Below are 15,617 nucleotides of genomic sequence, written 5' to 3' on the forward strand. Positions count from 1 at the left end.
TGACTGTTTCAGCAATGTACCTTGTTTCGAATTTTGTTATTGTTGTTAATAATTGTTTATTTCATTATTCTATAAATATTAAAATGATAACTATATTCAAATTATGACTCGTTGATTGACGATTCACTCAGTAAAACTTCCTTCCATATATCTGTGGTGTTTCAAGTTGAGTTCTACGCTTGAATTTCGTTATAAAATATATAATGATTGATAACAGACGTGGAGAAACTTTTTAAAAAGCTTGTAAAACCAACAAAACTGAATATTAATGTAATGTCCTGTGGCAGCGACTCAGAGAACAGAACAGATTGATTAGGAAACTTTACCTTTTATTGACAAAGCTAGATATTACAACAGGGCTCGGTGACAGAAAGAGAACGTAGAGTGATGCTTCCTGTAACATGTCAGTGTCTATTTCTGTACGTCCACTGTAAATTTTTCGTGTGAGAAATGAGCTGTTGAGTAACATCTACCGTTGCAGAGTCTCTTCCTCTTTCACACGTTTTGTTTAAGTTCCAGAAACTGTTGTGTGATGGACTCGTTTATCATCTTTTCACAGAAGCTTGATTATATATTCAAAGTGCTAACTTTGGTTATAAGTGTAACGTTCACATCACTCCCCACATTCATCAGGTTCCACTGAAGACAAGTAGTCAAGGGTCAATACTGTGACTCAAACCACATGTACACATCTGAGCTCGATAAGCAAACTAAACTTCTCTCTTTTCATTCTCTACTGAATAACATTTTAATTAACCAAACAAATCTATGTTGCTAGAACTGATATGTTACAAATCAATAACTAATAATAACATCACAGCAGGAACATTATTTATTAAATGCCAATAGTTTTGCTCACTGTGTGCAATTAGGTCTGAGAAAGAAAAGCAACGACTACAAGCTTTTTATTTAGCTCATAATAATAATTCTGCCCCAATATGAGGAGGAATATATTTCAGAAGACACATAGTATCTCACCATGTTAAAGAACGTGAAAGAAAATTCTCGCATCCACTGAATCAACGTCATAATTCAAAGGAAATCAGTTTAGTAGGTTTGGAGTAATCCTGCTGACGGGCAAGGCAGGGCACTTTTATTAACAATTTACAAGCCAAATAAAAGAATGAAAAGAGTAAAATAAAAGAGGTCAAAGAAATAAAAAGGATGAATTAGAAATAAGTTCAAAGAGGAAAACAAAACAAATAAAATAGATTTGTAGACACTAGAATGTCAATTTACCTCCGCCGAGGTCCAGAAGTTCTTAAATTCAGTCAAGCTGCACTAAAGTAATCAGAAGTCTCAGTCCCCCTCATTTCATTCCCTGGGAAATCATGGAAAATATAAAAACAGCCCCGTCTCACAAAATAAATCCTGAATCTTCCTGAAATGTAACTTTCTCGGCCCATGTCCCATCCTTCCACCAAGTCTTGTGGAAATCCAGTTTCTAAGTAAACCTGCTGATCATTAAACCAACCAACCAACAGACAGGGGCAAACACAACCTGCTGGGCCGAGGTAGTTTTGTATCATGAGTCTCTGTTTAATGAGTAGAAGTAAAAATGGACAAAAACTACAGTTTAAATCAAAGTCTCTTCTTTCTAATAAAGTGATGCTGTGTTGTTTCTACAGGCTCCAACACTGTGACTCCTGTATTTGTGCAGAAGGGGAAGGATCTGCTTCTCAACGTCACGGCTCCTGTTAAAATAGTTAAACGGAGTGATCTTAGATGGCTATTTAATGATTCAAACATATTTAGATTATTTGATGATAACGAAACAAAAAAAATTGACACCTATGATGGAAGGGTCGAGATTTTTCTCCAAAATCACTCTTTGCTTTTGAAGAATGTGCAACAAGACGACAGTGGACGTTACACTGCAGGTGTTTTCGGGGATAAAATCAATTATGTGGGTAAATACAGCGTCACAGTTCAAGGTAGGTTTCTTCAGATTTTAAATATCGACACACAGTAGCTGCCCAACTTCTAAACCCATTAATGCCTGTGTCCCTCCCCCTCAGATCCAGTGTCTCCGGTTAATGGGACAGTGGACTTACTCTCCAATAGCTCCGACTCCTGTAACCTCACAGTGACCTGCAGCACACAGGACTCCCATCGCATCAGCAGAACTTTTAGATGTGACACCAACACCTGCAGCCAGGAGGAGGGAGGAGAGAGGTCCAAGGTCACGACCTCCGGCACCTCCCTCCGTGTCTACCTGTCGAAAGGCTTCTCAGTTATCTGTAACCATAGCAACCAGGTCAGCTCGGACGAGCACACAACAATGATTAAGGACTTTTGTTTCTCAAATCCTGGTAAGTGACCGACAACACAAGCAGCTGATAACTTTGTTTTATAGAAGGTTGTGTTCCAACTTAAGTTCATTTTGAAATATTAAATCTTTCCCAACATTTAAAGACTAGATAAAGACATTCTCCTTCAAGTGGTTCAAAATGCTGCTGCTTGGATTATATCTACGACAACTTCTCAAATTACTTTATTTAAAAGAAAAAACTACTTTTATCTCTCTTTTAATTATTGTTTGATTCCTTTGTAACACTTTTAACTTTGGTAAGAAAAGTACTGTACATATTATATTGAAATTATAAATTATATTTTTGTGGTAATAATGCAGAGTTTTCACTTGAATTTAGAGCATGTAATTGTTTTTTAAGAAATATTTTTACATGTTAAAGTGATTATGTTCTGAAAATAACTAATATCAGTTTTTCTGTTTTCCATTACAGCCCCTAAACCATGGCGCCGTATCATTATCACCATTGTCTCTGTCACTGTGGTTTTGGTGATAATTGCCATAGCAGCTTTTGTTCAACATCGAAAAAAAGGAAAATGTACGTTCGAGTAAAGATTCAAACACACAAACACCAAAATCAGTGGGTGCAGTGATGTAAATGTGATTCAGTAGAAAACAGTCAAAATTATTTTTTGATTTAAAGCCAATGAACATTCTTTGTCACCTTCTTGCAGATGAAAGTGTGGACATGAAAAAAACAGTGTACACAAATGTTCAGGTAAAGTTACGTCATCTTTTCTAACATCTGTCTTAGTGAGATTACTTTACTTGTTGCCACAATACGTTGAACTGTGTACTAACTTCTATTTGACTTTATCTCTCCAGTTCAAAATCGTGAACACCACTTCTGGATCAGAATCCAACCGATGATGCTGCAGCTCCTTCTCCGTCCTCCATTTACAGCGTGATCGAAGCAGGTCCATGAAATCCACTGAGGCCGGAGACACGACTCAGCCTGAGAGCCTGTATGCTCAGGTGGACAAGTCGGCCCTGGCCTGTAGAAAATCTGAAATTGTCTTCCACATTCTGCCTTTTGGACAATTTGCAGTATTATTGTTGCTGTGCGTCATGTTATATTTTCCCTGGGAAGTTTTGGGAAGTTTTTTCATCCAGAACCAGAACCAGGAGCATCTGGAACAGCTCCGCCCACTTTAAAACTGTTATTGTAATATATTGTAATTTATTTCATATCTTATTGAAAAAGATTCCTGATGAGTGTTTGACATTTTGGATGAATGCTGTTGTAAATATAGTATTTCTCGTACAGATGTGTACTTATTCTTTCTAAAGACCTGGTTCAACTCATTCATGTGTTGCAGCTTAAGCAGCTTTTCAATGTTTAAAAAGACAAAAGTTTGTAATGGTTCTTTGAATTGTTCCTTTAAGTTAATCTCGAATGAGTCATGTGTAATTAGATTTTTAATTTTTTTTAAAAGAGAGTTTAATATTCTTTTATTGTACATTGTGTTAATTTGACCAAATTTCCATGAAAAACTCAATAAAAACCTAAAGTGATTTTGGCTGCTACATTATTTTAGATGAGTGTCCAGTATTGGTGCACGTACAATAAAGTTCTTATTTCATCCAAGTGTTTTAGAAAAATATTGGGGATTATAAATGTTTTAGTTCAATCAACTTCCTGAAATTTGCAAAACATACGTAAACAATACTAATATGATGACGAGGAAGGTTTAACAGACCAAAAAATAACATTTTAACACAGTTAATATCTCTCTCTCTCTCTCTCTCTCTCTCTCTCTCTCTCTCTCTCTCTCTCTCTCACTCACTCAAAAGTCCCGGTGCTCTTCTCTTGTCTCAGTGTTTAACTTCCTGTGATGGTTTGTTTCTGGTGATTGTTGTTTCATTTAGCTTTTTGTTGAATTATGCATTTATTAAGTTAAATAAAAGTTGTGTCTTTTCTACAAGTAAAGCCGTCTCTTGCCTCGTGACATCAACGAACCTGTGCTGTTGCTGTTGCACCTTTCCTGGAGGTGAAAGTCGCCAGGTGGCGCTGTTGCCATACCTCATTTCCCCGCTTCCCTCACGCGACACATGAAAAACAAACCAAGATGTTCCACACAATCCACCAAGCAGTCTGTCCTGGTGCTGAAACATCTCCCCTGAAACCAGCAGTCAGTTCCTCACATTATCAAAACTTGAACAAGATCAAAGTGTTTACTGACAGACCTCGATATGTTCTCTTGTTAGGAGACAATCATTGTTATTCATCTATTGTCATGTTTTGGTTCATGTGGATGACACTCTGAGTATTAGGCCACGCCCACAGAGTTTACACCTCCTCACTGCAGATTTTACTAAACATATTCATAAACCTGAGGTATTTCCGTGAGTCAGTTTGAAAACACTGAGACGTGTGGATGAGAGACGAGCACCCTGACTGCTGCTGGGCTGATTGAGGTCTAAACTCGGATCCACTTCCTCGTACGGCACATTTGACAGAATGCATCCCATCATTCTTCTCTTTGTCATTTCTCTGCTTCACGCATATGAAGCCCGAGGTAAACACTACATTTTTATCACATTTCTTCTTCAAATATAGTTTTATTGCTCTGTTCTTGTTGCACTATGTGACTGTTTCAGCAATGTAGCTTGTTTCAAATTTTGTTGTTGTTGTTAATAATTGTTTATTTCATTATTCTATAAATATTAAAATGATGACTATATTCAAATTATGACTTGTTGATTGAAGATTCACTCAGTAAAACTTCCTTCCATATATCTGTGGTTTTTCAAGTTGAGTTCTACGCTTGAATTCGATTTAAAATATATAATGATTGATAACAGACGTGGAGAAACTTTTTAAAAAGCTTGTAAAACCAACAAAACTGAATATTAATGTAATGTCCTGTGGCAGCGACTCAGAGAACAGAACAGATTGATTAGGAAACTTTACCTTTTATTGACAAAGCTAGATATTAAAACAGGGCTCGGTGACAGGAAGAGAACGTAGAGTGATGCTTCCTGTTACATGTCAGTGTCTATTTCTGTACACTACCGTTCAAAAGTTTGGGGTCACTTAGAAATTTCCTTATTTTTCAAAGAAAAGCACTGTTTTTTTCAATGAAGATGACATTAAATTAATCAGAAATACACTCTATACATTGTTAATGTGGTAAATGACTATTCTAGGTGGAAACGTCTGGTTTTTAATGAAATATCTACATAGGTGTATAGAGGCGCATTTCCAGCAACTATCACTCCAGTGTTCTAATGGTACATTGTGTTTGCTAATCGCCTTAGAAGACTAATGGATGATTAGAAAACCCTTGAAAACCCTTGTGCAATTATGTTAGCACAGCTGAAAACTGTTTTGCTGGTGAGAGAAGCTATAAAACTGGCCTTCCTTTGAGCTAGTTGAGTATCTGGAGCATCACATTTGTGGGTTCGATTATACTCTCAAAATGGCCAGAAAAAGAGAACTTTCATGTGAAACTCGCCAGTCTATTCTTGTTCTTAGAAACGAAGGCTATTCCATGCGAGAAATTGCGAAGAAACTGAAAATTTCCTACAACGGTGTGTACTACTCCCTTCAGAGAACAGCACAAACGGGCTCTAACCAGAGTAGAAAGAGAAGTGGGAGGCCCCGTGCACAACTCAGCAAGAAGACAAGTATATTAGAGTCTCTAGTTTGAGAAATAGACGCCTCACAGGTCCTCAACTGGCAGCTTCTTTAAATGGTACCCCAAAACGCCAGTGTCAACGTCTACAGTGAAGAGGCGACTCCGGGATGCTGGCCTTCTAGGCAGAGTGGCAAAGAAAAAGCCATATCTGAGACTGGACAATAAAAAGAAAAGATTGATATGGGCAAAAGAACACAGACATTGGACAGAGGAAGATTGGAAAAAAGTGTTATGGACAGACGAATCAAAGTTTGAGGTGTTTGGATCACACAGAAGAACATTTGTGAGACGCAGAACAGGTGAAAAGATGCTGGAAGAGTGCCTGACGCCATCTGTCAAGCATGGTGAGGTAATGTGATGGTCTGGGGCTGCTTTGGTGCTGGTAAAGTGGGAGATTTGTACAAGGTAAAGGGATTTTAAATAAGGAAGGCTATCACTCCTCCATTTTGCAACGCCATGCCATACCCTGTGGACAGCGCTTGATTGGAGCCAATTTCCTCCTACAACAGGACAATGACCCAAAGCACACCTCCAAATTATGCAAGAACTATTTAGGGAAGAAGCAGGCAGCTGGTATGCTGTCTGTAATGGAGTGGCCAGCGCAGTCACCAGATCTCAACCCCATTGAGCTGTTGTGGGAGCAGCTTGACCGTATGGTACGCAAGAAGTGCCCATCAAGCCAATCCAACTTGTGGGAGGTGCTTCAGGAAGCGTGGGGTGAAATTTCTACAGATTACCTCAACAAATTAACAGCTAGAATGCCAAAGGTCTGCAATGCTGTAATTGCTGCAAATGGAGCATTCTTTGACGAAAGCAAAGTTTGAAGAACAAAATTAATATTTCAAATAAAAATCATTATTTCTAACCTTGTCAATGTCTTGACTATATTTTCTATTCATTTTGCAACTCATTTGATAAATCAAAGTGTGAGTTTTCATGGAAAACACGAAATTGTCTGGGTGACCCCAAACTTTTGAACGGTAGTGTACGTCCACTGGACATTTTCCGTGTGAGAAATGAGCTGTTGAGTAACATCTACCGTTGCAGAGTCTCTTCCTCTTTCACACGTTTTGTTTAAGTTCCAGAAACTGTTGTGTGATGGACTCGTTTATCATCTTTTCAAAGAAGCTTGATTATAAATTCAAAGTGCTAACTTTGGTTATAAGTGTAACGTTCACATCACTCCCCACATTCATCAGGTTCCACTGAAGACAAGTAGTCAAGGGTCAATACTGTGACTCAAACCACATGTACACGTACGAGCTCGTCAGGAAACTAAACTTCTCTCTTTTCATTCTCTACTGAATAACATTTTAATTAATCAGACAAATCTATGTTGCTAGAACTGATATGTTACAAATCAATAAATAATAATAACATCACAGCAGGAACATTATTTATTAAACGCCAATAGTTTTGCTCACTGTGTGCAATTAGGTCTGAGAAAGAAAAGCAACGATTACAAGCTTTTTATTTAGCTCATAATAATAATTCTGCCCCTATATGAGGATGAATATATTTCAGAAGACACATAGTATCTCACCATGTTAAAGAACGTGAAAGAAAATTCTCGCTTCCACCGAATTCTTGTCAAAATTCAAAGGAAATCAGTTTAGTGGCTTTTAAATAATCCTGCTGACGGGCAAGGCAGGGCACTTTTATTAACAATTTACACGCAGAATGAAAAGAGGTAAAAGACATAAAAAGGATAAATCTGTATGAAAACGTAGAAATAAGTTCAAAGAGAAAAACAAAACAAATAAAATAGATTTGTAGACACTAGAATGTCAATTTACCTCCGCCGAGGTCCAGAAGTTCTTAAATTCAGTCAAGCTGCACTAAAGTAATCAGAAGTCTCAGTCCCCCTCAATATGCCTGATTTCATTCTCTGGGAAATCATGGAAAATATAAAAATCAGCCCCGTCTCACAAAATAAATCCTGAATCTTCCTGAAATGTAACTTTCTTGGCCCATGTCCCATCCTTCCACCAAGTCTTGTGGAAATCCAGTTTCTAAGTAAACCTGCTGATCATTAAACCAACCAACCAACAGACAGGGGCAAACACAACCTGCTGGGCCGAGGTAGTTTTGTCTCATGAGTCTCTGTTTAATGAGTAGAAGTAAAAATGGACCAAAACTACAGTTTAAATCAAAGTCTTTTCTTTCTAATAAAGTGATGCTGTGTTGTTTCTACAGGCTCCGACACTGTGACTCCTGTATTTGTGCAGAAGGGGAAGGATCTGCTTCTCAACGTCACGGCTCCTGTTAAAATAGTTAAACGGAGTGATTTTAGATGGCGATTTAATGGTTCAAGCATAATACGATTATTACATGATAACAAACCCAAAATATTTGACCCCTATCATGGAAGGGTCGAGATCTTTCTCCAAAATCACTCTTTGCTTTTGAAGAATGTGCAACAAGCCGACAGTGGACGTTACACTGCAGGTGTTATCTGGGATGAAATCAATTATGTGGGTAAATACAGCGTCACAGTTCAAGGTAGGTTTCTTCAGATTTTAAATATCGACACACAGTAGCTGCCCAACTTCTCAACCCATTAATGCCTGTGTCCCTCCCCCTCAGATCCAGTGTCTCCGGTTAATGGGACAGTGGACTTACTCTCCAATAGCTCCGACTCCTGTAACCTCACAGTGACCTGCAGCACACAGGACTCCCATCGCATCAACAGCACTTTTAGATGTGACACCAACACCTGCAGCCAGGAGGAGGGAGGAGAGTGGTCCAAGGTCACGACCCACGGCACCTCCCTCCGTGTCTACCTGTCCGAAGGCGCCTCAGTTATCTGTAACCATAGCAACCAGGTCAGCTCGGACGAGCACATAACAATGATTAGGGACTTTTGTTTCTCAAATCCTGGTAAGTGACCGACAACACAAGCAGCTGATAACTTTGTTTTATAGAAGGTTGTGTTCCAACTTAAGTTCATTTTGAAATATTAAATCTTTCCCAACATTTAAAGACTAGATAAAGACTTTCTCCTTCAATTGGTTCAAAATGCTGCTGCTTGGATTATATCTACGACAACTTCTCAACTTTACTTTATTTAAAATAAAAAACTACTTTTATCTCTCTTTTAATTATTGTTTGATTCCTTTGTAACACTTTTAACTTTGGTAAGAAAAGTACTGTACATATTATATTGAAATTATAAATTATATTTTTACGGTAATAATGCAGAGTTTTCACTTGAATTTAGAGCATGTAATTGTTTTTTAAGAAATATTTGTATATGTTAAAGTGATTATGTTCTGAAAATAACTAATATCAGTTGTTCTGTTTTCCATTACAGCCCCTAAACCATGGCGCCGTATCATTATCACCATTGTCCCTGTCACTGTGGTTTTGGTGATATTTGCCATAGCAGCTGTTGTTCGGCATCGAAAAAACGGAAAACGTACGTCAGAGTAAAAATTCAAACACACAAACACCAAAATCAGTGGCTGCAGTGATGTAAATGTGATTCAGTAGAAAACAGTCTAAATTAATTTGTGATTTAAAGCCAATGAACATTCTTTGTCACCTTCTTGCAGATGAAAGTGTGGTCATGGAAAATACACTGTACGAAACTGTTCAGGTAAAGTTACGTCATCTTTTCTAACATCTGTCTTCCAAGAACAAGATTTTATGGTTTTGAGCAAAGGAAATGGGCAAAAAATAAATAGATATATAAATAAAATAAAAGCCACAGCTGTATTTCGTCTGTCGGCTAAACACAGCGTTCACTCTACATTTCCCGACAGGGGGTGTAGTTACTGTACATGACCTTTGACCCTTTGCTGATCCTGGTCCTGTTGCTTGCTCCTGCAGCACTACGTGTGCCTCGCTGCTCGTGCTGCTTGCTTGTGCTTGAACAAAACACTTTGCTGTGGATCAGAGGCGAATTTCCAGCTGCACCGTGCTGCATTCATCCAAACATCCCTCTGAGGTCTGTAGCCTGTGTCTGAGCTGTGCTTGTGTGCTGACTCTTCTCAATGTGTGTCTCCCAATAAACTGCCACCGGCCAAAATCACATCACTGCAATAGAAGAGTCATATAGATTCTTAGTGAGATTACTTTACTTGTTGCCACAGTACGATCACACCACTGAAAATAAGGAAACTTGGAGCCACCACCTCGGTAGCAAAAATTGTTTTATTTGACTTTATCTCTCCAGGTCAAAGCGTGAACCCACTTGTGGATCAGAATCCAACTGATGATGCTGCAGCTCCTTCTCCGTCCTCCATCTACAGCTTGATCGAACTTGGGTCCATGAAATCCACTGAGGCCGGAGACACGACTCAGCCTGAGAGCCTGTATGCTCAGGTGGACAAGTCGGCCCTGGCCTGAAGAAAATCTGAAATTGTCTTCCACATTCTGCCTTTTGGACAATTTCCAGTATTATTGTTGCCGTGAGTCATGTTATATATTTTCTGGGAAGTTTTTTTTTTTTCATCCAAAACCAGGAGCATCTGGAACAGCTCCGCCCACTTTAAAACTGTTATTGTAATATATTTCATATCTTATTGAAAAGATTCCTGATGAGTGTTTGACATTTTGGATGAATGCTGTTGTAAATCTAGTATTTCTTGTACAGATGTGTATTTATTCTTTCTAAAGACCTGGTTCAACTCATTCATGTGTTGCAGCTAAGCAGCTTTTCAATGTTTAAAAAGACAAAAGTTTGTAACGGTTCTTTAAATTGTTCCTTTAAATGAATCTCAATCGAGTCTTGTGTAATTAGATATTTTGATAAAAAGAGATTTAATATTCTTTTATTGTACGTTGTGTTAATTTGACCAGATTTCCATGAAAAACTCAATTAAAGGGGACATAGCATGCAAATTCCACTTTGTTAGTGCTTCTACAGGTTAATGTGGGTATCTGGCATGTCTACCAACCCAAAAACTCTGGGGAAAAAACACTCGCGCGTTTTGTTATAGTTCCTCTAAGTCAGAAACGTCATGCTTGAGCGACTCGATTGCGCTTCCTGGGTATTGTGTCGTAACAAGGAACTGGAAGTCTCCCTACATGGTCTTGGCCCACCCCCCCACCGTCCCCCCACACCGTCCCCCCACACTCGTTACTTCGGGTTTACACGGGGGCTGCGAGCAGCGCAGCGCCGTTCCCAAGCACGCAGCCGGGCTGTTCACCGCGGGCCAGCATTTCTCCGCTGGTCAGCTGCGATTCACTCACATGTGGCATTTGTCTGGATCGTTGGGACTGGGAGGCTGCAGCAGCTGCTCGGGAGCGACCGCTCGCTCTCCCGTGCGTGAGCTGGAATTTGTGTCAGCGCCACACAGCGCACAGCAGTGTGGAAGACTTCCGCAGTGTTCAGCGCTACTGTAACCCCCGAACCCCGACATTCAACGGGTACAACAACAAGCGGACAAAGCAGAATCGCGGGCTGACCTTATATGTACAGTCTATGGGGCTGACCAGCGCGGAGAAATGCTCGTCCGTGGCAGAAGCAGCAAAGCTTCCACTGCCAGCTGTGTGGAAGACTTCCGCAGTGTTCAGCTCTACTGTATGCCGGGTTACAGTAGTTACGCGGGTTACAGTAGTTCCGGGTTACAGTAGTTCGCCGGGTTACAGTAGTTACGCCCGGGTACACCGGAGTGAAGTGCCGCTGCGAGGCAGCGCAGCGCCGTTCTCATGCGCAGCCGCCTGGCTGTTCACAGGGGAGCATTTCTCCGCTGGTCAGCCCCATAGACTGTACATATAAGGTCAGCCCGCGATTCTGCTTTCTCCGCTTGTTGTTGTACCCGTTGAATGTCGGGGTTGGGGGTAAATGATGGTCTTCATAGCCCCCCACCTCTCTTTCTCTCTCTGTCTGTCTGCTTGTGTGCTTGTAGTGGATGGGCAGAGGGGACATTTAATTATGTGATTGGGAAAATTAAAACTCCAGGACAACAAGGGAATACAAAGTATGGGATGCATATTTGATAATTTATATCATATAAAATATGTAATTTATATCGTTTAAAATCATGGGGGGAGAGGGGGGAGGGGGGAGCTGGCTCATTAGCATTTAAAGGAACAGGCAGTCAAAACAGGTCACTCGGTGGAGGGCTGTTTTATACAGGGTAAAAAGGGTGCTGTTTTATATGATCCTTGTGGTATTTTGACCAAAGTATGTTACAGACATTTCATTAAGACCCCAAGGAACCATATCAACTTGTGGTAAAATGGGCATGCTATGTCCCCTTTAAGACCTCAAGTGATTTTGGCAGCTACATTATTTTTGATGAGTGTCCAGTGTTGGTGCACGTACAATAAAGTTCTTACTTCACCCAAGTGTTTTAAACATTTTTATTGGGAATTATAAATGTTTTAGTTAAACAACATTGTGACATTTACAAAACATACAAATATGCTTCCTTTGAAAAAATACTAATATGATGACGAGGAAGGTTTAACAGCCAAAAAAACATTTTAAAACAGTTAATATCTATCTATCTGGATTATGTGTATGGAAATATGAAGATGCCTATATCCTATTCTTAACCCCACGCTGAACAAATAAAGATTCCCCTCCCACAGCCGCCCCCATCATTTCCACATCCTCATGTTATCGCTGCTGACCAGGAGCAGCTGACAGGCTCATGCAGAAACTGTGGTCACTCCAACCTGTTAACACGTGGAGCCGGAGGCGCGCTCCCTCCCTGCCGCTGCGTGGCGCTGTGCCTGCTTTCATGGCGCGCTGGTTGCTAGGCGACGTCGTGCTTCCCCCATGTTTCAGGAAGCGGCCGTGCACAGCTCTCCCTACTTCCGTTTCCGCTCGTCTCCTGTGTTGTAGCAGGTGTTTTGTCTCCGTGGTCAGTCCCATCCCGGTGCTCTTCTCTTGTCTCAGTGTTTAACTTCATGTGATGGTTTGTTTCTGGTGATTGTTGTTTCATTTAGCTTTTTGTTGAATTATGCATTTATTAAGTTCAATAAAAGTTGTGTCTTTCTACAAGTAAAGCCGTCTCTTGCCTCGTGACATCAACGAACCTGTGCTGTTGCTGTTGCACCTTTCCTGGAGGTGAAAGTCGCCAGGTGGCGCTGTTGCCATACCTCATTTCCCGCTTCCTCACGCGACACATTGAAAACAAACCAAGATGTTCCACACAATCCACCAAGCAGTCTGTCCTGGTGCTGAAACATCTCCCTGAAACCAGCAGTCAGTTCCTCACATTATCAAAACTTGAACAAGATCAAAGTGTTTACTGACAGACCTCGATATGTTCTCTTGTTAGGAGACAATCATTGTTATTCATCTATTGTCATGTTTTGGTTCATGTGGATGACACTCTGAGTATTAGGCCACGCCCACAGTGTTTACACCTCCTCACTGCAGATTTGTCTAAACATATTCATAAACCTGAGGTATTTCCGTGAGTCAGTTTGAAAACACTGAGACGTGTGGATGAGAGACGAGCACCCTGACTGCTGCTGGGCTGATTGAGGTCTAAACTCTGATCCACTTCCTCGTACGGCACATTTGACAGAATGCATCCCATCATTCTTCTCTTTGTCATTTCTCTGCTTCACTCATATGAAGCCCGAGGTAAACACTACATTTTTATCACATTTCTTCTTCAAATATAGTTTTATTGCTCTGTTCTTGTTGCACTTTGTGACTGTTTCAGCAATGTACCTTGTTTATAATTGTGTTGTTGTTAATAATTGTTTATTTCATTATTCTATAAATATTAAAATGATAACTATATTCAAATTATTACTTGTTGATTGACGATTCACTCAGTAAAACTTCCTTCCATATATCTGTGGTTTTTCAAGTTAAGTTGTGTCCTTGAATTTGATTTAAAATATATAATGAGTGATAACAGACGTGGAGAAACTTTTTTAAAAGCTTGTAAAACCAACAAAACTGAATATTAATGTAATGTCCTGTGGCAGCGACTCAGAGAACAGAACAGATTGATTAGGAAACTTTACCTTTTATTGACAAAGCTAGATATTAAAACAGGGCTCGGTGACAGGAAGAGAACGTAGAGTGATGCTTCCTGTTACATGTCCGTGTCTGTCTGTCTGTCTGTCTGCCCATATTCGGATGAAAATATTTCAGAAGACGCATGTATTAGAGTTTCAATACTATTTTTTGTTATAATTTCTTTTCTTGAGGAGTAAGAGTTGAATATACACGTTTAAGATCTTATCACATCCACCTGTTCCTTTGATAACTGTTAAATTTAGACGCAGTTTAAAACACTGCAGAGAGGAAAAGTGGAATCATGTTATTATCATATCTCTGCCAACAGTGACGCCGTATCTCACCATGTTAAAGAACGTGAAAGAAAATTCTCGTTTCCACCGAATTCTTGTCAAAATTCAAAGGAAATCAGTTTAGTGGCTTTTAAATAATCCTGCTGACGGGCAGGCAGGCACTTTATTTACAATTTGCAGCAAATAAAAGAATGAAAAGAGTAGTATAAAGAAATAAAAGAAATCTGTATGAAACATAGAAATAAGTTCAAAGATAAAAACAATGCAAATAAAATAGATTTGTAGACACTAGAATGTCAATTTACCACCTAGGTCCAGAAGTTCTTAAATTCAGTCAAGCTGCACTAAAGTAATCAGAAGTCTCAGTCCCCCTCAATATGCCTGATTTCATTCCCTGGGAAATCATGGAAAATATAAAAAACACAAAATAAATCCTGAATCTTCCTGAAATGTAACTTTCTTGGCCCATGTCCCATCCTTCCACCAAGTCTTGTGGAAATCCAGTTTCTAAGTAAACCTGCTGATCATTAAACCAACCAACCAACAGACAGGGGCAAACACAACCTGCTGGGCCGAGGTAGTTTTGTCTCATGAGTCTCTGTTTAATGAGTAGAAGTAGAAATGGACAAAACCACAGTTTAAATCAAAGTCTTTTCTTTCTAAAAAGTGATGCTGTGTTGTTTCTACAGGCTCCGACACTGTGACTCCTGTATTTGTGCAGAAGGGAAGGATCTGCTTCTCAACGTCACGGCTCCTGTTAAATTAGTTGAACGGAGTGAATTTAAATGGAGATTTAATGATTCAACCATAATACGATTATTACATGATAACGAAACAAAAATAATTAGCCCCTATGATGGAAGGGTCGAGATTTTTCTCCAAAATCACTCTTTGCTTTTGAAGAATGTGCAACAAGACGACAGTGGACGTTACACTGCAGGTGTTTTCGGGAATGAGATCAATTATGTGGGTAAATACAGCGTCACAGTTCAAGGTAGGTTTCTTCAGATTTTAAATATCGACACACAGTAGCTGCCCAACTTCTAAACCCATTAAAGCCTGTGTCCCTCCCCCTCAGATCCAGTGTCTCTGGTTAATGGGACAGTGGACTTACTCTCCTCGAGCTCCGACTCCTGTAACCTCACAGTGACCTGCAGCACACAGGACTCCCATCACATCAACAGCACTTTTAGATGTGACAACAACACCTGCAGCCAGGAGGAGGGAGGAGAGAGGTCCAAGGTCACGACCTCAGGCACCTCCCTCCGTGTCCACCTGTCCAAAGGCTTCTCAGTTATCTGTAACCATAGCAACCAGGTCAGCTCGGACGAGCACATAACAATGATTAGGGACTTTTGTTTCTCAAATCCTGGTAAGTGACCGACAACACAATCAGCTGATAACTTTGTTTTATAGAAGGTTGTGTTCCAACTTAA

The 15,617-nt window shown here is 39.9% G+C and overlaps 2 protein-coding genes and 1 long non-coding RNA gene across 5 annotated transcripts in view; all 3 read left to right on the plus strand.

Moving 5' to 3' along the window:
• Positions 1-15,617, plus strand: part of LOC124851145 — a 54,194-nt gene that overhangs the window by 12,820 nt on the left and 25,757 nt on the right. The window contains exons 1-2 of one of the 3 annotated variants that reach the window (XR_007034699.1): positions 14,875-15,175; positions 15,260-15,553. The exons of the other annotated variants lie outside the window; for them this stretch is intronic. The gene's annotated coding sequence lies outside the window, so the exon portion shown is untranslated. Of the gene's footprint in view, positions 1-14,874; positions 15,176-15,259; positions 15,554-15,617 lie in introns of those variants that run through there. 3 annotated transcript variants of the gene reach the window in all.
• Positions 2,496-10,399, plus strand: LOC124854464. The gene is made up of 4 exons (XR_007034700.1): positions 2,496-2,849; positions 2,986-3,029; positions 3,137-3,286; positions 10,279-10,399. It is a non-coding gene; the product is annotated as an uncharacterized LOC124854464 (long non-coding RNA).
• Positions 4,651-8,935, plus strand: LOC118117399. Its single transcript, XM_047341983.1, has 3 exons — positions 4,651-4,830; positions 8,149-8,454; positions 8,539-8,935. The coding sequence occupies exons 1-3, from the start codon at positions 4,773-4,775 to the stop codon at positions 8,838-8,840; spliced, it is 666 nt and encodes a 221-aa protein (XP_047197939.1). The 5' UTR covers positions 4,651-4,772; the 3' UTR covers positions 8,841-8,935.

Source organism: Hippoglossus stenolepis, chromosome 11, assembly GCF_022539355.2.
Source record: "Hippoglossus stenolepis isolate QCI-W04-F060 chromosome 11, HSTE1.2, whole genome shotgun sequence".
Lineage (NCBI taxonomy): Eukaryota > Metazoa > Chordata > Actinopteri > Pleuronectiformes > Pleuronectidae > Hippoglossus > Hippoglossus stenolepis.